The sequence below is a fragment of the Zeus faber genome (assembly GCF_960531495.2).
Source record: "Zeus faber genome assembly, chromosome: 2".
NCBI classification, from domain to species: Eukaryota; Metazoa; Chordata; class Actinopteri; order Zeiformes; family Zeidae; genus Zeus; species Zeus faber.
Genome location: NC_137189.1, coordinates 7,226,461 through 7,249,911, shown reverse-complemented (window position 1 = coordinate 7,249,911; position 23,451 = coordinate 7,226,461). Strand labels below are relative to the sequence as shown.

General features: G+C 45.6%; 1 protein-coding gene and 1 long non-coding RNA gene across 2 annotated transcripts in view; one reads left to right on the top strand and one right to left on the bottom strand.

Moving 5' to 3' along the window:
• The window catches only part of LOC307244038, a 60,176-nt gene extending 53,179 nt beyond the window's left edge, over positions 1 to 6,997 (bottom strand). Inside the window, exon 1 of the long non-coding RNA XR_013844636.1 lies at positions 6,887 to 6,997. This is a non-coding gene — a long non-coding RNA (uncharacterized lncRNA). The remainder of the gene's footprint in view (positions 1 to 6,886) is intronic.
• Positions 6,998 to 7,874: 877 nt separating this feature from the next.
• runx2b (RUNX family transcription factor 2b) overlaps positions 7,875 to 23,451 on the top strand; it is a gene marked incomplete at its 5' end in the record, with an annotated part of 46,455 nt that continues 30,878 nt past the window's right edge. The window contains one exon of the mRNA XM_080022073.1: positions 7,875 to 7,947. Coding sequence (XP_079878199.1) covers positions 7,890 to 7,947 — 58 coding nt within the window. The remainder of the gene's footprint in view (positions 7,948 to 23,451) is intronic.

Here is a 23,451-nt window from a genome sequence, read left to right as displayed (position 1 = left end):
TGCCTGCTGCTCCTTGTTGCCCCCCGGAGGAAGGACAAGCCCAGGATGGGTTAAATGCAGAGAACAAGTTTCACCCGCCACAATTTGAAGAATGTGTGTGTGGAGGCCGTGTGTCGCCGCATGGGTGCATGTGTTGTGGTGTGTGTGCCATGTGACAAATCTTCAAATCAAAATCTGACAAATCTTCTCCTCCTTTTAAGAGGATATAATAGTTATTTTACTATTTACGGGTGGCTGTTTTGTGTGACTTGGTTATATTTTATGGTAGAGGGAGCAATGTTTTCAGGGAACACATATTAAAACAGCTTAGACTTGAACACTCGTGGATTTTCAAACCAATATTTGACTATTCGCAACCAGATGCCTCAAACTAGATGGCTTTGGACGATGACTTTGGGAACCATGGATCCATACGTCTCCATAGTTTATACTTTTTTAGACAATCACCTCAATCAGGATCAGCACACCTCAGTGAAAGGTATTGTGTGTGCCTCGGGCTGAATAAAGCCCCGTCAAACAGTTAGACTAGCGTGATGCATTCAGTTTGAAGTGCGATTCCCAAGAAGGGCAGGGATTGATCCGTGCTGACTCAGGATAACAGAGCATACCTGCACACGACGCCCCTGAGTTTTGCTCTCTGTGCAACTGCCTGTTCACGCGCAGACGGCGTTGTGTGGACGACAACATTTGCCGTTCCACCCGTCGTCTCATGAGCCTGACCCGATGCTTGAAAACCGATCTTAAAAAAACACTTTCAACCTACTGTAGCTTGAAAACATGCAGCGGTGATTATAAAACGGTTAAAATCTGGCTGCATTTGGGAGTATCCCCATGTGATGTGGATTCAGTATTCAGACGGCAAGAAGACGTAAAGTCACGAACTGCGGTGTTGTTTGCGAGGGCACTTTTAAGTGATTGTCCTCAGACAGTACAGCCCGTGAACTCTGGGAGTCGGCCTGCCTGCGCCCCGGGCTCCACTGTGACTGGTTCAAGTCAGTGTCCCGCTCTCGTACATCTTTCTAAAATTATACACCACAATGAAGAAAGGCGGCCACTTCTAAACAATGTCAAAAATTCAGATTTAGATCCACCCCCCCACCCCCCTCCCATTTTTTCTTTATCTTGTTATTGTGTTACACAGGGAATGAAAGACAAGTCACGGCGTTATGAAATCATGTGAGGAGGCCAATTATCCATCACAAAAGAAGAAAAGAAGAAAAAAAAAAGAAACCACCGGCTCGAGTTAGACAACAGGGTCTTTTGTTTGTGCCATTGTCGGTGACACAGTGCCGAACTCCTCCTCATAATGCCTTGTTTCACTAGTTAGCTGTCATCTTATATCAGGCGCGTTTTGTTCTCAGCAGCTCAAGAAAAAAACAAAAAAACAACTGAGACGCATTATGAGCAGCTCATGTATAAGCTCATTCAGGTTTCCATCAGCCAGCGTGAACCCCCCCCCCTACCCCGCCGCTCTTTTGAGTCATGGCCGACGCACAGTCAACGTATTCCGCCTCACGCCCTACGTGCGCATGACACAGTGTCATCTCTGCCGCTATTGAAAGAACGATTGGTCATGTGACCGAGTGGGCGTCATGTGACTCGCAGTGGAGTTGTGTCATCAGTGAGTTGTAATTACGATGCTGAGTTCGCAATTCATCCAGTTGAACTCCGCCGACCTCGGCCTGACGACAGTTGTAAAAGTCTCCCGGCTGTTGACAACTGACCACACAATGACAGGTTTGCCACCGGCCACAACTATAGGCCGCCAGCCTCACTTGGACACGGGCTGGCGAGGCGGACGGGCAGAGTGGAGGCCCGGCGAGTAGGAATCTCCTATAGGTTCCCTGCGCACTGCATGAAGAGCGCTAAAAACGCCGTAGCCTGGGGTTCTGGGTCACGGTCGCGGGCCATCTTCTGTACGGCGCTAGCTGCTTTCAAACGGCCTCCCCCCGGGGGGTCAAAGCAGCCGGACCTGTCCTCACCTTTAACACAGCATGACTCCTACAAGGCATGGAGCAGGAACTTGTGAAGGACCAGTACGCCCTTTCAAACAGAGAGGCACCGTTACGGTTTGCAGAGGCAGAGGAACAGCGGTGGGGCGCCGGGTAAGGAAGATATAAATAAGTCCGGCCCCATCTACTTAGCACACAAATTAAAACCAACTTGTCAGGGAACGTTTAGAAATCATCGCTTGGGTCTCAGCGGGCCGCGCTGTTTGAACTGCAGCGTAGGTAGGCGCTGTTTATCCTGGACCTGGACCTTGATTAAAATGAGGAATGGAGGGAAAAGGAACGGCTGAGGCTCTCGGTGGTCAGCCACAGCCTCCACCGATGATCTGACTTTCCCCTTTTGCAATTTTATGTAATCACAACTCGGAGCGCTATTTTTAACATCTGTTTAAGTTGTGCGCGTGCCATTCGATATTAAACATTTCCCCCTTATTACTTAAAGGCTGACTTTATTTTCCCTCAAAGCTGTGACTCCAAAAACAGCTGTCCAGACACCACAAAAAAGGACGCAAAGTCGCTGGAAGATGTCGATGCCGCTGCCGGACCCCGAAAGGAAAATATCAACTTTTCATTAAGAATGTACTTTACGGTACCATACCAAACAATTTGCATAGAACATCAACATCCCCTCGACCGCGCCGCGTCCTGGATTACGCTTCCTCCCCTCCGTCGAGCTGGAGTCAGCCTCTCCCAATGATTTTAGCTCTCCGCGCGGCTGACGGGTCACCGCTTCGCCTGAGGAGTGTCGTAACGGGATATTTACGTTCACACCGGTGGCGCGGCAGCCAACAGAAGCCGATTGCAAGTGGTGTTTGTTTCCAATGAAAGCATGTTAATTCGGGCTCAGCCACAGTGTAAACTACCTTGGCGTTTTACAGATGTTGCCTGTTAAAGTGAATCACTGTACCTGCCTGTTTGCCCGGCCGGCGCTGTTCTGATGCCTCGCCAGTCCGAGTACACAGCGTGAGCCAAAGCGGCTATTAATAAGCCCTTCCTTTTCTAATACTAAAATACCTACGTGTGTGTAATGTCTGCTCTGGGCTAATTATGTCATGTCATTTTTAGCCACTGCAGGGAGACGAACACAGACAGCCATACACACACAGCCTCAATTTGGGGCAATTTTAGTCCATCTTAGGTATCATTTTCCACTAATATTTTTCCAGAAATACATTATTGCGAGAAATAATTTTCTATGAAAACAGTGTGCTGCTCATTCCATACGCTGGGACAGAACAAGAAAATCGTCCTCCACACCCAGCGCCACTGCATCACACACCAAGTTAATAGCATGTATAATTTTAAGCGCACTCCAACACATGACACCACTATTATGTTTCTGTGAGAGGTTGTGATAACAAATTGAGTCCATTTGAAGGTGTGTGGTCCTGGGTGGAAGGGGAGAGAGCCTCTGGCAGGGTGGGCCCTAGACCACAGTCCTTAGGGCAGACCTTGGCCAGAGCTCAGAGTCAGGCCAGGCTCTGCACTCCCTGCCTCCAGCAGGGATAGGCACACATAGGCACACTTGCATGTACACACACACACACACACACACACACACACATGCAAACACGCATACACATACACGCGCGCGCGCGCACACACACACACACACACACACACACACACACACACACACACACACAAATGCACACTAACACCTCCATGTGCATGCACACGAAAAACTGTAAATATTCACTGTAATGCTCACACCTCTCAACACACACACCCACACACACACACCCACACACACGGTAACACATGCACAATTCAATAAATACACACTTTAAATAACACTTTTTTTATAGGTACTCTCACACACATCCGCACACAAAATTTAAGCTTTCCTTTGAAAAGGATAGTTTAGGACCACCAATGGAGAACTTAATGGATGAAACAGCATCAGATTTTAGAATGAGACATAAATCGTATTATACACATTTATCACCATCAACAATATACAGTATAATATATATATGTGTGTGTGTGTGTGTGTGTGTGTGTGTGTGTGTGTGTGTGTGTGTGTGTGTGTGTGTGTGTGTGTGTGTGTGTGTGTGTGTGTGAGAGAAAATGGACATACAATTAGTCAAATGAAGGTCTTTCAGCTTAATCAATATTTTCCAAACTTGAATTCACAAATTTTTAAAAACCCTGTCATTTTATCAGAACTGAACCCTTGCCTCAGACGTGCAAAATGATCATCGTGTAGATTTAGAAGGCTGTTCATCTCATTCCGTGCCACACAAGAAGTTATGTTTTATGCCACATCAGTTATGTTTGACATTTACTCCCCATTTAGCACATGCTTTGCCTCCACTATTCAAATTCAATCAAGATGTGCCAATTACAGCCCCATCAAACCGCCTTTAATCTATAGAGGCTCTGGGAAGCCATATCCGCAGTCTGCAGTGCTACTTGACCCGAGCCCCTATTATCCCGCAGTGTTAACCATCAGGACACAGCAGACCCGAATGTACTTCTCCACAGGTTACTATCATACTCTAGTATTAAATACTGACCACATAGAAAATGTCATCAGTCCCATGCAAATATGTTATTCAACAATAATCATAATTTAATCATTAATAATGGCAGGTATTGCTGGAATCTTTATTTTGAATATATTTATACGATGCAATTATAAACTGCATGGTTGCACGCCCGGACAGATCGCACGCTGCTGTGCTACTTAGCGTGTTTAGAAAGTGCCAATTGCAGGATCTGAATACTCCTTCCCTAAGGATTCTGTAAAATGCACTTCAAGCCTGGAAGCTTGTCCTTGTTTTAGACAGCAAATATTTACAAAGCACTGCGCCAAAGAAAATGTTTCGTTGTACAAAAATAAGGGAGGTGGCAAATACTTGTGGAATGGCCGTTTTGACTGAATTTTGAGTCGTTATGCCTTACAGTTATTTTATTATAATGATTCATTTGTTTGTTTTGTATGTTTTTGCTTTAAATCATTTGGTATTACACCACAATGGCAAAAGGACACAGAGACGCTCTGTGTAAATCATTCAATTGTGAAACACAAGTTCAGTCCCAAATGAATCCAACATTTAGATAGATTACACCAAAATTAAATGTAATATTTGTGTTTGGTTTGAGGTTTGTCACAATTTCTCCAACATCTGTTTTATTGATCTTAAGAGTTCATCTCCCCATGGTGTTCAAGGCAGTGCACATTTTTGGATTCAGTTCATTGATACTGTTTGAATTTCACTTGAATGTAACAAGACAATTTTATACATTTTTCCACAATATATCCAATAATTCAGTAATTATCAGCAAATATCAAAAATTTTCATTGTACATTAATCGTGTACATTTATTATCCAATGTTCTGACCATCAGTAATTTGATATATACAGTATATACATTTTTATTTGCAAACTCAGAAAGCGCAGTAAACACAGTAGGCGAATGCAGGAAAATCAGTTAATTGTGAAGCCATAAAAATTCCTCAAACCTACAGACAAATTATAAGGGGAGAGTCATCACAAGCCAAAAAACAGCGCACCGCTTTGAAATTGCTTACTCACAATTTAGCCGTTCGCTTAATGACAAGTGTGAGCACTAATCTGAGTCGTGACAGAACAGCCACGTAAATTCTACGCATTCCTCTCCGTCTTCATACACTAATACCACGTCTGTATATTTGATCTGTTTTAACTAACACCTGTGATCACTGTTCAAAGGAAAGTAACGAGACGCCGCCAGGGACACTTGCATGCCTGTGTGTGTGTGTGTGTGTGTGTGTGTGTGTGTGTGTGTGTGTGTGTGTGTGTGTGTGTGTGTGTGTGTGTGTGTGTGTGTGTGTGTGTGTGTGTGTGTGTGTGTGTGTGAGCGTGGAGGTGGGTGCAAATGTGTGTCTGATGATTTATCTTGGGTGATTGTCATGTGCTGCCTGCACAGAGAAACGGCTGTGTGTGTGTGTGTGGTTGTGTGTGTGTGTGTGTGTGTGTGTGTGTGTGTGTGGGTGTGTGTGTGTGCGTGTGTGTGTGTGTGTGTGTTTGTGTGTCTGTGTGTGTGTTTCTGTGTCGGTGAGTGTTAGCGACAGTGTGAGAAGGCACCTCTTTCACAGAGGAGACAGGTGGCCGTGATTTACGGCCTCTTACAGGAATCGCCCCCGTCTGTTGCCGGTGCAACAACCAATGAGAGCGCAGAGACATGCATACACACAAGCACACACACACACACACACACACACACACACACCTATAGACACACACACACACACACACATACACACACACACAGACACACACACACACACATACTCACACACACACACAATACATGCACACTCTCTCGCACAAACACATGTATGCAAACGTGCTACTTAACATAAGTACACACAAGCGCACAGTAGTAGAACTCCTCTCTGAGACGGAACAGGAGTGAGCGGCGAAAGGGGAAAGTGACTCTCGCAGACAGCGAACCACCTCCGCGGACACACTGCTCTGTAAACAAATACACCTCTGCACCTCTCACTCCCTCGCTCCCTCGCTTCCATCCTTCTCTCGGTGACATTAAAACATTCAAAGCTTTCTCTCTTTTACTGTCTCCCTCTTCCTCCTTTCCCCCCTCCCTCCCCCCCTGCCTTGCCTCTTCTTTATCTATTTATCTCTGTCTCTATCTCCCTCACAAGCCGACACTCCCTGACACACACACGCAAACACACGCAAACATACACACGCATACATTTTTCAACACGCACACACACACACACACACACACACACACACACACACACACACACACACACACACACACACAGACACATATTCTCACACACAGAGACAAAAAAAAAGAAAAAGAAAAGACTCACACCCTACGCCAGTCACTCATTTCTCACTCACTCCCTCAAATCTTACCAAGCTGAACTCTCCCTACTCATAGGCAGGCAGGAGGAGCACGCCAGCCACTTGGAGGAATTGAGGAAAACGGCACCAGAGAAAAAGAGAGGGAGCGAGGGCGAGGGAGAGGGAGAGGGAGAAATTTTGGAAGAGAAATTAAGGGGGGAGTGGGGGGGGGAGTAAAGTACAGGGAGGCAAAGCAGTAGGAGCACTGCTCCCCATATGCTGAGGCGGCTCAGGGCTGTCGGAGCACGCTGCCCCCCTCTGAATCCCAATCCTCCCGGCTCGTGGAAGCCACGGACCCCCCACCAACCACCCCCACCCCCCATCCCCCAGAGAGTCTGGTGGAGCTGCCGAACCACGCGCTGAGACGACCAAGGAGCCAGAGGAGAGAAGAGGAGGAAGAGAGGGAGCGAGAGAGAGAGAGAGAGAGAGAAAGAGAGAGAGAGAGGAGGTGGGGAGGAAAGCCACGACGGTAGGCTGTCCCATTCCGCCGCTGTGCCGGGATGACGTCAGCGGCCATGTGACCCTGGCTCTCCAGTGACAGCACATGGAGGGCAGGAAAGAGACGAGTTTTAAAGCTGGTGCCTTTTGGGTTGTGTGAGGGCTCTTCTCGCCTCCCAAACAACCACAGAACCACAGACGTGCGGCTCGGGGTTGGTGTTTGAGGGCGACCCGGGGTGTAAATGGTTAATCGTCGCGGGCCGGCACCAGTCACAAGGACGGCGCTAAGCGAGTAAGTACGTTCCAACCACACTCGCCAAGCAAGCAAGTCCTACACCATCTGATCTATCCGCAAAGCTGATATTTGCCTCTTCAATTTTTTTTTATATAAAACCCAGACCTAGTTGTTACTTGTGGTCATTGAAATAGTTGATACGGAAAAGCATTTCTTGTGGATGGATTTTTTTTTTTCTTTGACGTCTTCATCACATGGTACGTGCTCTTGGTTTAGGACGTGTCAAGGGTCACGGAAACCACAGAGGAACCAAAGTGGGGCTTGGTGCGACCAGAGGCGGCTATGGCATCCAACAGCCTTTTCAGCACAGTGACACCATGTCAACAGAACTTCTTCTGGGGTGAGTGTTTCCCGAGCGGGGTTGTTGTGTCCGGATCGCACTTTGCCGTCGTGACGACGGGCCACTTGGGTCGCAGATGCGGGGCTTTGGGGTTTAGGTGTTGGGGCTCGGGAGGTTAAGGCGGGTTAAGGGCTTTTGGATCGGTATTTGGGATTAGAGGTTTTGGGATCCATCCGAGTGGAAAAGATCAGCTCAGGTCAGTGAAGACCCTACTATCAACAAACGTTTTGTGGTGCAACGGAGACCCAACGATCATCAAGGGTTTTGTGGTGCTCAACGAAAAAAAAAAAAAAATCTCTACATGTAGTGATTTCTGTATTTACTCTGTGTGTTGTTTATAAATATTTCTGGAAGGGGCAGATGACATGTTTGTGCAACATAACCCTACATTTACAAAACGATGCCATTGCGGAACCAAAAACAAAAGCATGGGTGATATTTCTGACAAACGTAAACAGTTGCTGCATAGGACGGTTTACACTTGGGCATTGGAACAAGATGTGGGATTAGAGGGGTTGTTTGGCTCGGAGAGTTTTTTCGTCGGGTGTCAGTGTTGGGTCTGCGTGCACAGGGCCAGAGTATTGATTAGGCAGCCGGGGGAGGCCTCACAAAACTCCTTCGTAGCTGTTGTGATTCAATGCCGATCCCTGCGTGATCCAAAACATTCTACTGAATGACACAGATACTCGCCTCCACGCATCCAAAAGAAACTTTCTTAAAACGAATTTGGATTCAGAGCATTTTTTTTTTCTGAGAAAGACCAGATCCTTCTCAATCGCCTCGTTTAAAAAGTATAACAGATTTGTTTTGTAACGACTGAACATGAACTCTGGACGCTGGGACGAAAATGATCCTTCAAACAAATAATATTGAATGTAGTTTAAAAAAAAATTGTTTTATTTGTTTTGAGTAGACTAAAGAACGTCTTCCTGATCAAATCTTTCTGAAATACTTGGATATTTTCCTCAAAGAGTCATATTTATATTTCAAAAAATTACACACTTAAATCAATTTGTAAGGCATCATTATATGACAGAGCCAGCGTATCATGTCCTATTTGTTATTTATTTTATTTTTGCAAAGGAGAAAATAGGAGCATGATTGATGTTAGCTCTGTGAACAGTCACTATCAAGGCAAATATGCATTCAGAACTTTTAACAACTTGTGTTAACTTTAAATTTGCAAATTACCTGTGGAGGCCAGCTTGAATGTCGCAAAACGCCGCCTCTGCCCATGGCGAGGGTATTCAGTTGTGACAACCCCGTTTCACAGTCTGATTTGATAATTCACACACAAACTCAGAGCCAAATAAATGCTTTACATTCACTGGACAAATTTTGAAACGCGAACAAAAACATTTCCATGGGAAAGGCTCAATTTAATAGATTCCACTCTCGCGCTCGGGTCTGCAGCCTCGGCTCTTTTGGTCCAAATCAAATGTTTAAAAGATGGGTTGTTTTTTTTTTTTGTTTTTTTTGCTAAGACGTTCGGAGGGAGCGCTTCGTGGTCACACACAGCTGTGCTCGCTTCTCTCGCCGGCTCCACAGAAGCGCGGTGGCTTAATGTGTTCTGAAAGGCGAGGGAGAGTCAGCTACTTCTACCAATCACCACCACCTATTAACATGTTAACCTCTGACCCCTCCGCGCGTCTCTGGGGTCGGGGGCCGTAGCAGAACACAGAGCGTGCCGGTGCCGCGGGAAATGAGAAGCATGCTGCAACACGGCCAGCGGGAGAGCGAGAGAGCGAGAGAGAGAGAGAGAGCGAGAGAGAGAGAGAGAGCGAGAGAGAGAGAGTGAGAGAGAGAGAGAGAGAGAGAGAGAGAGAGAGAGAGGAAAGAGAGAGAGGGCAGATGTGCACTAGGACACTTAGGACACCCGGCCGTTTAAAGAGAAGAGGTTTTTTGGATTAATCCAGATTGTGCTGTCGATGTTGTGGAGTGTTGTGGTGGTCGGAAGAGACCCTGCAAGTCTTTGGTTGATGTTTGTGTATTTTTTTATATATATATATATTTGTCCATAATAAATTTGTGTTTCAGTAACTTCCAAGTGCAATTATTATGTGTGGTAGCTACTTAAACAATCGTAATATAATACAATAATAAATAAATAAAATAAACATAGCAAGGATCATCCCAAACAGAAGGGTGAATCTATTGATTCCAAATGTAATAGAAGTTATGTTATAGAAGTGTGTTATTACATTAGCATTATATTTCAAATATCAAAATGTCAAAATATAAGGACAAGTAGTGTCCTATGGTTTCAAGTTAAACTTGCTGCTATTTTGGATAGACAAGCAGAGGTCTTCAGAAATTCATTTTTAAAATTGTAGACATTTAATTTGTTAAATTGTGTGAAAGTTAAAATCGAATTAAAATTTTAAGACCTCAAATTCTAATTTGCTCACAAATTATTGCCGTCCCTTGGAATTTCATCTACCCCTCCGTTTGTCAGTTTGTATATCTTCGGGGGCCAAAATGTGGTTGAATGGCCAAATATGGATGGAATATTGTAAAAAAAAATTGAAATGTGAATTAATTCATTTGAAGTTATGTTTTATCGTTTTACATATATTTTTGGAGTGCTGCTGTAGCCGTATTTCTCATGGACCTTTTTTTATAGTATGGCGTTACTCAACTGCTCTGAAGACAAACATGTATAAAAAAATTGTTTTGTTAGTCAGAATGCCAAATTACTCTGTGCCCACAGATTTGTGTCTCAGGGACATTTTTAATTTAGTATGGAGCAAAGATTCCGGCGCTAAATTGAGCAGACATTAGAGAGAGGGCAAATACTCCTATTGAGAAAAGGGCTCATTAAAATTTGTCTTGGCATTTAGATCAAGCAATTTTCATTTAATTGCACGGAATACAATTTTTTTTTTTTTATAACTTCTCATACTGGCAGATGGGAAGGGCACAATAATCTTCAACATGTGTGGCAACCATGTCAACCAACTTTCCTCTCTGGGGAACATTTTAGTGCCTATTTTCTCTATTACAAACTAAATTACATATAGACAATTAAGTCATGGGAGCAATTATCGTTTACTACAGTTGTGCATGCGGCAGAAAAAAAAAATGCTTACACAGACGGACCCCAAATCAACAGGATCAAAAGGGAGCGGGGCAGTGTGGGTAACTATCTGAAGACTCCGGGCGGAAAACTTTCCCCCGAAGAAAATCTCAGATAATTTGCAGGGAAACCCTATATGTATTTGAGAAAGGCAGCTTCTGTTGCATAAGCACTGCCTTTAGATCTAACCACAGGGCTCGGGTCCTGGAGACGCGAGGAGACGTCTTAAAAGCGAACCAGACAAGCTCGCCTCCTCCCCGGCCCGGCAGACGTGAAGCCCGCTCATCAATAGGTAATTTGAAAGAGCCGGGGGGTTTGGAGGGGGGACTCATCGCCTCACTGACTGCTACTGTGCGGAGAAGACTCTTCCCCTAACTCCAGCCTCAAAGGAACTCTATTTAGCGCTACTTAATTGTACCTCTGAGGCAAACATGTTATTTAATCCCAGCAGGGTCACATTGATGGAGTAAAATAGTGTGTGTGTGTGTGTGTGTGTGTGTGTGTGTGTGTGTGTGTGTGTGTGTGTGTGTGTGTGTGTGTGTGTGTGTGTGTGTTGGAGAGCTCCACAATGGTGACGGATGGACACAGAAGTTTATATTAGGGTTTGTCTAGACGTCGGTTTTTACATCCCTGGGGTAATCCGGGATGTGCAGACTCCTAATATTGTTGGCGTCATGTTATGCAGATCGATTAACTTTGCAGTGTTTTCACACCGTTCATAGAAGTGCCGCACGGTGCGGTTGACGGTGGCCCTCAATACGGGATTTAGGTTTAAAAAGCTGTGATTCATCGGATTAATTCATCAACGCAACGTATTCTGTTAAAAGTGTACGCCAAGATTGGATGTCGTGTCAAACAACTAGCGAACCAAGCAACCCCGCACATTTGGTGCGGGATGGGGGGGAATAAGCCGCTTGATAGCCGCAGGATCATTTATTTCCTCTGTTGTGCTGCAATTTTGTCGTCTCGTCCCAATCGGTTGACCGCTTACTCCGGACTAGATCTATCAATTCGTGTTCGATCTCTGTGCTTCAGCCTGCCAAGCAAAAGCAAAAGGAGCGGCAGGTGGAGCGTCAAGGAGGAGAAGCCTTCGTCGCGGAGTGCCATTACGTGCCCTCTGTTAACGCGGAGACTGCAACAACAAACCCATAGCTCAGAGTAAAAACACTCCCGGGGCGCAGTTGTGTATTATCCCGTGTTTTCTCCTATCGACGGTAGCTGCTGTCTTAATGCGCTGATGCGGGCAGGATTTCCTTCGCTCAACAGTTGTGACGTCTTGTTGTTTCAGTGGTTGTTTTTTTTGTTGTTGAAAATAATAAGTCCAACAAAGTCGCCGGAACATACCCTTAGAAAAATACCGCCCCAACGTTTCTTTTTTTTCCGTCTATAACGACGGATCTGTGAGCTCCAGCTGTAGCCGTGTTTTTTCGAATCCACCATAATTACTAAGCAGCATAATGCCATTGCGCTCGCCTGCGAAGCTTTTAATGCTGCTCTGCGCTATTTTCACTCTTTACAAGATCCCGCACTCCTTCAGCCATCTCTGTTGCATCACGCCGGGAGAATTACAGTTATCCGATATAAGCCCTCAGAGAGGAAGTAACTACCTAACACTTTAAAAAATGGGTCTATCTTGGAGCCCGTTCACATTCATGAAACAGAACACCGGTATTACATCCTGCAACCGTTCACCCCCTCCCTCCACCGTGCTACATTTGCATCCCATGCACATTTCATATATTGTTTTTTGGCCGCCGCGCGTTCAAGCGTTCAGAAGCGCTTTATTTAAGCGGTTTTAGGCGCCGGTGAACGAGTCGAGACTCTAGACGGAGCCGATACGGCACGCCGAAACCACAAGAAGCCCGAACGGCATCTCGCACCCGCTCTGCAGCTCGTATGCGCAAGGAGCGAGGGGGCGTCTGTCACTTCCACAGGTTTCGCCTGTGTTTCTACAAGGGGGAAATATGGAGTGTCGAGCCCCCTGGATGTTTGGGTATGGCCCGTAATGATGTGAGTGAGAGTGTGGCCGCGGCGCCAACACAAGGCCTTACCTGTTCTGTCCCTGAGCTCCGGAGAAGGGCAGGTTTTTCCCCTTGTTAGTTTAATCTTTGCGGAATGTGGGATCCCCTCCGACTCCAACAACTCCCAAATACACACGCGTGCCCAGTCACACCGAATATCAGGTCGCAAAATACAACGATACCCTTCGCACGTGTAAGTGAGCTGATCCATACTTTTTCATTTATAAGTCATTTTGATTGTCTGTGGATCATTTCCCCAGGGCTCGACAGTCTATAATAGCCACGTTCAGATCCCGCCATCGTCAGAAAAAGAATTACATCCGTCTCGGGGCGAATGTTATCACTCAGGCAGCGTTAACCTGCCCCGGGATCATGTTCTCCGACGGGGAAGATGAAACGTGAGGAGCGGGAGGCCGCGGGCATCAAAAGAGCTGCTCCGAGCTCCGGCTATGATCAATAGACTGGCAGCCGCTCACGGGCGCCGTCAGAGTGGATACGTGCGCCCCGTTACGACGTGTCTCCAGACGCGTGGCGCGGCGTTCGTTCTCTCACAAGTCAAAATCATTTATCACGTTGTGCGACGGATTAAAAAAAAAAAGGAAAAGAAAAAAGAAAAGTGTAAGCGGGAGGGTAACTGTGTTCCTTTATCGGGAAAGGAATCTACCCCCAAAAAAAGGTTCCCGTGGACTTCCAAGCTGTGTCGAGGAATTACAGTGAGGACACGCCGGAGTGGCTACCGCTGCAAGTACAGTTGTGCAAAGTGTATTTGAGGTATACACCGGGATTGACATCGGTTATCAGCCCGATGTCCTTCTAGAATAGAGCGTCCGTATGGAACGTCCTCGGTACGAAAATCTGATAACGGCCTCGTCCAACTGTGTCTTTGTCAGATTTTGTCAAGAAAATCCACTTGATTTCCCAACGTTTGTTTTTTTTTTCAAGATCTTATTTTAAGATGCCTCGAATGGAATTGTGTACTGGTGGCAACCTATGTTCCATACAAAACAACTCAGAGTTTGGGACGGGGAATCTGTCAGTATCGAGCAAGTGGAGTCATCATCCAGTCCTAGCACTGGAAGCGCACATGCACCATGTGGTGTCATATTTTTTAAGTGCTTAAAGTGCAGTTGTAAGGACTCAAGGTGTCTGTGACAGGACGATCTGTCTGGTTGATTAATGCTCTCCCTCAAACTGGCACCTGCAACTAATCCCCTGCTTTTCCTGTGAGCGTGTGTGTGTGTGTGTGTGCGTGTGTGTGTGTGTGTGTGTGTGTGTGTGTGTGTGTGTGTGTGTGTGTGTGTGTGTGTGTGTGTGTGTGTGTGTGTGTGTGTGTGTGTCAATCTACAGTATATGTTTAAATGCAAGGTTGTGTGCAAAACGTGTGTGTGCATGCGTAGGAGTATGAATGTGTATTCTATGTATCTATATGTGTGTGCGTGTACATTTCAGCATGTGAATTTCATGCACGGCCATGTTCATATGGCCGCGGGGCGGGGGGGGCAGGTGGGATTTGGGGGACAGAAGAAAGGTGTCAAGTGTGAAGGAGGGAACTGAAGATGGACGTGTCGCCATTAGAGGCGTTCAGACCCCATCTCCTAATTTGCTCAAATTACCTGCCCACACAGCCGCTCCCTCAATACACACCTGTAAATCAGACCGCCCGCCCACCCACCAACGCCCACGACACACACACAGACGGCCACCAGGCAAAGAGAGTTTGTGTGTGTGTGTGTGTGTGTGTGTGTGTGTGTGTGTGTGTGTGTGTGTGTGTGTGTGTGTGTGTGTGTGTGTGTTGGATGACAGAAATATAGAGAATAGAAAGAAAGAAAGAAAGAAAGAAAGAAAGAAAGAAAGAAAGTGTATGTGTGTGTTTATGTGTATGGGTGACATGGAAATGGAGAGTGAGAGAACGAGAAAGAAAGAATAAAAAGAGTGAGGACACAAAGAACAAGAAAGAGAGAAAGAGAGAGAGAGAGAGAGAGAGAGAGAGGGAGAGGGAGGGAGGGCAACACAAAGGGAAGTATCGGTTTGCATTTCTGAGGGACGGCAGGCAATGGGAGCAACACCAGAGACCCACCTCCCATCTGGCACCACGGGGGCAGGCCGCTGACAATTATGCCCTCCTTCCTCCCCTCCTCCTCCTCCCTCCATCCGTCCATCCTTCCATCCTCCCATCCTCACCTCCGTCCCGCCCACACTTTCAGGAAAAAGAGCGATGACACATGGGGTGGGGTTGGCCGTTGCTTCGGCCGCAATAATCAGCCGTAGCAGAGTCCCAGCCCGCGCGCAACTGCAGCACCACCTGTGGCACACACGTCCGGCAGGCACACGCTCACACACACACGCACACAAACACACACACACACACACGCACACACACACACACACACACAAGGGACACAGAAGGAAGTGTGTGTAGGTGTGTACAGTGGGTTTGATGTTCTTTGAACTATACAATAGAATGCATGTAGCTGATAGTGACAAGACTCTGGGGACGAGTGGGAGTAAGGGAGTGAGAGGGGGTGGAGGAAGGGGGGTGAGGGGGAGAGAGGGAGAAAGAGGGAAAAAATAGACAATGAAAAGAGGAAATAAAGAAAGAAAGAAAGAAAGAAAGAAAGAAAGAAAGAAAGAAAGAAAGAAAAATCTACCGTATTGAATACTTCCATCTACTCTATATATGTGGGAAAATTTCCCCTGTTATGGGTTGTTTTGAAATGAATTATGAATCATGAAAGGTTTGTCCCCCTACAATGCTACGTTTTTCAAGAATCTTTCTTCAGCATATTTTGGTTTTGGAACCTTTCAACGTTTCCTCGGCTTCATTCTTCCTTCTTCAGGAACTGGATCGATCACACTTCCGATTTGGGATTCGCTCATCAATGGTTCATTATGTCCGGATCCTTGTAAATGATGTTTACACCACACCACAGATTTTTGGGCAACTGTAATCAGGATTTGCATGCAACGCTCATCTGCACAAAAAGTCCAATAGCACCATACGCCGTGAAATAAACCATAGTTATATCTGTGGATATCCTTTTAGTTGTTATACTTTAAGTACATTTAAGAACAAATACTCAAATAGTTTTAATGAAGTAGAAATTATTTATATGGTATTTTTACAGCAGAAAAAGGTCGGAGTACTTCCTCCACCGCTTGATGTTGGAGCGTTCCTGCAATCATGGATTGTTTGTGTTCTTTGCGGTTTATGTTTTAAGTTTAAAGTCATTTCTACTGTTTCGGATGCATTTACACAGGCGCGGATAGCGTTGGCACCGGCACTGGTTTTTCGAGGCCTACAGCAAACAGTTGAATCCTGTCGCTCACCCTGGCCCCGCCAACTTCTCCCTCGTCGTACCACGGATTTGTTGTTTCCGTTACAAAGTTTTCCATCAATAACTGTTGCAATTCCCATTGAACTTTATTTTCTTGTCTGTCTACCCCCCTTCCGAGGAAAAAGGTCTTTCTACCTCTCTCCCTCGCTCTCTTTTGCTCTCTCTCGCTCTCCTTTGCGCCGGGACTAATAACAGGCCCCTTTTCACGAAAACTTCTCCTGATGCTGAATGAGCATCACCGCTCCCAAAGGAACAGGAATATTTTATTAGCGTAATATTTTGAAAGCTCCTCTCCTCCTCTGTATTCTGCCCCCCCCCCCGCTCTCTCTCTCTCTCGCTCTCTCTCTCTCTCTCTCTCTCTCTCTCTCTCTCCGGCTTTCTCTCTCGTCATGGAATTTCGTGATGCTGAAACAACTCTCTCTGTGTTGGCCTGTGTGTGTGTGTTTGTGTGTGTGTGTGTGTGTGTGTGTGTGTGTGTGTGTGTGTGTGTGTGTGTGTGTGTGTGTGTGTGTGTATGTGTGTGTGTGTTTGTGTGTGCGCGTGAAAGAAAAACAGCTCACAGAGCGCAAAGACAATTCAAAGTTACAGCTAAATGACAGGCTAGGAGCTCGGGTCTTTTTGAATTGTATTGTTTTCTTTTATTACTGCTGCTTGGGAGGGGTGGAAAAGAAAAGTCCCAATTGGGACGGAAAGCGTGCATTTCAGTCCCGGGAGAATTACTCTCAGCACAAACAAAAATAGCAGTCCTTTTCTTTTTGCTGACAAACACTTTTTCACTCAAAGCGATGTTTTTCGTGTGAAGTTGAGGTAGGTTTGTTTTTTTATTCATGACAAACCTTCCATTTTAAGACTGTGTGAGTCTCAGTGCGTGTGTGTGTGTGTGTGTGTCTGTATGTGTGGTTTTATACTATATATATTCCTTTCTACTACTATCCCTTTCTATTTTCTGCTGCTGTGGAAAGGGTTAAATTGCCTCTGATTAGGCTTCAGATGAGCACAATTCCTCCTTCTATGCACATTTTCTCATGTATCTTTGAACTACTGTACACGACCAGGAATTCACACACACACACACATACACACACACACACACACACACACACACACACACACAAATTAACCTTTTTGCCATATACGTTACATGGCAAGAGGTTTTTATGTGTCTTGTGTTGTGTATATAATCACCTGGTAGTGTATGTTAGTTCAGATATTTAAGGAAAAGAGGGATGTCAGGTTCAGGCTCTCCCTTTCTTCCCAGAGATCAAAAAAAAACCCAGAGCATTTAAGTAGACTATGTTTATGACACGGGAATGGCCTTTCGTATTATTTACACCTATAGAAGGGCCAGCAGGCCTTTAAAATGCTGGCTAAGAATTATTTAGGGTTGACAAAATCCAGTGCAAATGCTCCCACCAACAACAATACTAGCAGGCACCCACACATACACATAAAGACTTGACAAAGCCATGACCTTCAACTATTATACAGTATATCACATGCACACACAAACACACACACACACACACACACACACACACACACGTGCACGTACACATGCACACACATAAACACACACACACACACATACACACACACACACACACACACACACACACACACACACACACACACACGCTTCCTCTTGAACCCTGCAGATGCAGCAGAAACAGTGGAGTTGAGCTCTCTCTGGTAAACAAACACTGAGAGACTGCTGGGAGTCCTCAGTGGGCCTCCAAATTACAGTCTGGTTAACCAGAGTCTCTGAGCCAGCCCCTTTACTGCTGCATGCATACACACACACACACACACACACACACACACACACACACACACACACACACACACACACACACACATAAACACTCACGCACATATGCACACTCACACGCACACACCCATAAATGTCACATACTTATGCAAACACATGCACATCACCTCCATGTATGCATTTGCACGTCACGCACATAATATCTCGCTAATTCAACGTAAGCACACCCGCACGCACGCACACACACACACACACACACACATACACACACACACACACACACACACACACATACGTGTGCGCGCGCTTACACATGCATAACACATAACACATATTCGCACACCGTCGGTTGCCAGTGGGACCTTGTCTCCACTCAAGTCTAGCCAAGGCCGGGCCAGCAGGGCTGGAGGTTTTTATAGACAGCAGTAGAACAGTGGTTTGGAGACATAGACACAATTTGAGAAATATCAAGGGAAGGGGAGACAGAAAAAGAATGAGGGAGGGGGGGCGGGAGAGGAAGAGGGAGAAGTACACCCAGAGGCCCTACAATAAATATTACCTCGTCATCAGCGAACAGCGTGAGGTGGTAACTGAAAAAAATAAGATGTCTGTACGTACACATAAGTTTTAATGTTAATGGTTTTTCTCCTCTGTAGCCGCTTTATGATCCCGCGTCTCTCTTTACTGGCAGAACGGGTGGTCGCTTGTCTGAAAGATGGATAAGACAAGCAGAAACAAATGGCTTACCTTAGAATTGGGTTTCCATATTACTTTGTGGCTGGTCTGGGATTAGACCTATGCCAGGATTCATGTCAGGAATCATGTATTTTTTCATAACTCATGCAACAGTGCCTAAAGCAGCCTGCAGTTTAATAAAGTGTTCACCTATTTATAATCGTAACGCTGAGTTTTAATTGTATGCTCGTTTAATGGTTTACCTCAATGTCTTTAAGTTCCACAACTACTGATGACATTTTTCTCGGGTCCCCAAAATATCAGAATTTATCACCATTATGTATTGCGTTATAAAAATCCAGCTTAAGCATTTAACGGTATCACTTCGAGAGAGATGATTCACTCTAAATCTCACGCTTCCACAGTAAAAAGGGTGTTCCAGGCAAACAATTTAATTGTCAGCCCAAGACCACATCCCAACAGTCCCGTTGCCATTTTTTTTACGTGCAAGACATTCCGAATCCGCTCCTCTTTCATAATGCAGCGCCATGAAAAAAGATCATATTTGAAGGACAGTGTTTCACAACGTAATTGATGTTTCCCTTGGGACTCGAGAAGCCTCAGAGTCTCGCTGCTCAGACCCGGGTTCATTTTAATACCATAAAGGAAGGCGTCATCTGAATTTCAGCCTCGGAGGCAGAGCAGACACGGCATGGAACAGGCTCGTCCCAGAATAACCGGGGAAGGTTGACTTGCCTGGAAAATACGGGGTCATAGGTCAGGCAATTAGACAATGCTCTGAAATCATGTTTTTCCCCTAACATTTCAGCGTTTCTCTGAACCCTTTATTCGCTTTGAGAGATGACTAAAATTGGTTTCTCTGCTGTCATGTCTGCTCGCCCTCCCCAACCCATACCTCATTGCCTTCCTCCTGTTCACCCCCACTTTGATGAGTCATTTCTGACCAGTAGCCTAATAGCCCCAGTAGTAATTACAGGCTAAGGCTTTTGGGCATAAGTCCATCTCTGAGTGAACTGGATCGGCAGTGGCAATATGAGCATCACTCGTTAACTCGTTCAGCACGCTCCACTGGGATTTTGGGTGGACCTCCAGAGGCATCAGATGCTACACGCAAGGCGCCGCGGCGGCGCGCGTTCCAAGTCTTTTCGGGGTTCACCCAGGCCAAGCCTTCCCCGGCCGTTTTGACATCTAAATGCTGTGGAATTCAATCTAGTGTGCACGGCTCCGGGTTGGAGGGTTCAGGCTGGGTAGTTTGGCGTGGCTCCACGGCGAACGAGAGCAAGCTGGACGGCGACCAGGAAGAGATCAGGGGAGATAGAGAGAGAGAGAGAGAGAGAGAGAGAGAGCGAGAGACAGAGAGGGATAGAGAGAGAGTGACACAGAAAGAGAATGAGAGAAGAAATTCAAACCCTCTGCAGCGGAGTGCTGTTGCCCGCCGCGCACATCCACCGATGGTTGCTTCATGTGTTGACCGCCCAGCACCTCACCGAGCCATTTCCATTTCCCATTTATCTGATGGGCCGCTCTCTGAGCACTGAACACCCTGACATTTATTGTTTATGTTGATTACCCCCCAGAAGCAGCAGCAAAGCAATGCCAGGCAAACCTTTGCGTTCGGGCTTTTGACCGGGGCTCACTTGCTGTCAATAAATAGACATTTCTGCCATACCATCCACCACCCATGCCGAGAAGGTCGCCAAGTCAAACAGATATATTTAATACATTTGGGCTCCCCAATATAAAATAAAAACAAATTTAGCATCCAGTACATTTCCAGCCGTGGGCTGAACGTCTCCATGGTTAAATGTTTATGTCTGTGTGCAATTGAGCATCCATGACGGTGTATTTTTTTCCCCGAGTTGGCCCTCTTCCATAGTTCCTTACATTGGGCTGGACCTTGTGCACCTGGAAATTCTTCCATCTTGCTTCCATACTTAAACTTATACATTATACCCCGCCTCCTTCCTTCCTTCCTGCCTTGCTTCCTTCATCCCTTTCACTACAGCCTGCCCCCTGTCTATCAATCTACCTACCTCCCTTCCTTACCTACCTCCTTGTTCCCTTGCAAACTGTACTCTTTTCTTGCCTCCTTTGGGGGCGTGTGACGGGGCAATGGAGGGTGAGTGATCAGCGCGCGATAGCCGATAGCCCTCCAGCGGCCGCCGCTCTGAAGCTCTGCCCGTTTGTCTCTGTTTCCGAAGTCACTCTATCCATCCCGCCTGTGCCTCCTCACCTCACATAAATCACCCTCAATCTGCTAAACGGACAGGGAGAACAGAGAAAAGTCTCCCCCTATAAATCTGGTATTAGTTTTACCTTGCATAATGAATACGGGGCCTAAACGGTCCTGGATACATGAGAACAGCATGTCTTGCAGATGTACTATAAATATTTTGAAACTAGCCGGCTAGTTTGCAGAGGGGAAGTAGACCGGCGAAATGCACAGAGGAAGGGGGGAAGTGTAAAGTGGAATGTTGGCCTAGCCCAAGTGTCTGTATTGTCTTTAGCACCTACAGAGCCTCTCTGGCCAAGATAAACGCTCTTTACAGGGTTCCCATTCCCAGCCGTGGTCCTGTACCACTCCTGGATACGCTGGGTTTCATTCCAGCCAGTCCTTCAAACTGGCCCCCAAGGAGCGGCCTCATTGTTTGATTAATAGCACGATCGGACCTGATTGAGTGATAGATGGTTTTAAGGGAAAAGCAGCACGCCTCGAAGGTGCTTTGGCACCAGGTCTGGGAAAGACTGCACTCAGGAGGATACGATCGGTTGAAACCTTGAATAAAACCAAAGGGCTAATAATAGAGGAGCTAATGACACATCGCCTGCATGGAATCAAGCAGACCAGATATGATGACTGGAAATGTTATTCTGTTGCAAATATGTTATAAAATCATACATGCACACACAGCTATGGGACATGTGCCTGACAAATACTGAATATGTAAACATAAATGCACACACAGAGAGTGCATTGCCATGCACGCATAAGCACACACAGAACACACACACACACACACACACACACACACACACACACACACACACACACACACACACACACACACACAAATGAGTGGAAATTCTGAAATCCCTCTTTTTGGCATACTTCTGGCTTCAGCTCCGGGCACTGTCACCCTATCCCGTCAAAGAACCTAACTCGAAACACACACACACACACACACACACACACACACACACACACACACACACACACACACACACACACACACACACAGGAACATTGGCGTGCATGCTCACACAGGCACATATATACACAATAAATTGCAGAAACACATGCCCAAACACACAAAACACATATGCCGACACACACACACACACACACACACACACTCACACACACATTCAGTTTCACACACACAAACACACACACTGTGACAGCAGGTGGTGTGTGACACGTCAACATATGAAGGCTCCCTGGCACGCAGAAAAAGACTCTCGGCTCTTGGCCCCGAAGGCTCAGATCTATCATTGGGTCTCTTTAATGGCAGCCTTCATCGCATATTACTGCTTTATTTTCTCCTCTCCCTCTCCCAGCACCACAGAAGTTCCTTTTTTGTTCCTATTTTTAAGTACAAGTGATCTCAATTAAGGACCTCCATGAAGGCGGCAGGCGGCAGACAGTCAGAGCAATAAGAGCAGAGAGGAAATTGTCTTTATACTCCCCCGCCCCAAATCGCCCCCCTGCCACAAGCAGTAAGCAGCCACCCCCTCAATCTCTCTCTCTCTCTCTCTCTCTCTCTCTCTCTCTCTCTTTCCTGCTGCCTGCCTTTTCAAGAATGGAGTAACATATGGGCCAGCTGAACATAGAATGATCTATCTATCTATCTATCTATCTATCTATCTATCTATCTATCTATCTATCTATCTATCTATCTATCTATCTATCTATCTATCTATCTATCTATCTATCTATCTATCTATCTATCTATCTATCTATCTATCTATCTATCTATCTATCTATCTATCTATATACAATACATATGTCTGTCTGTCTGTCTGTCTGTCTGTCTGTCTGGCTATATCTATCTATCTATCTATCTATCTATCTATCTATCTATCTATCTATCTATCTATCTATCTATCTATCTATCTATCTATCTATCTATCTATCTGTCTGTCTGTCTGTCTGTCTGTCTGTCTGTCTGTCTGTCTATCTATCTATCTATCTATCTATCTATCTATCTATCTATCTATCTATCTATCTATCTATGATCTGTCTATATACAATACATATGTCTGTCTCTCTGTCTGTCTGTCTGGCTGTATCTATCTATCTATCTATCTATCTATCTATCTAGTATCTATCTATCTACCTATCTATCCGTCTGTCTATATACAATACATATGTCTGTCTGGCTCTATCCATCTATCTATCTATCTATCTATCTATCTATCTATCTATCTATCTATCTATCTATCTATCTATCTATCTATCTATCTATCTATCTATCTATCTATCTATCTATCTATCTATCTATCTATCTATCAATATATCTATCCGTCTGTATATATACAAAAATATCTGTCTGTCTGTCTGTCTGGCTGTAACTATCTATCTATCTATCTATCTATCTATCTATCTAT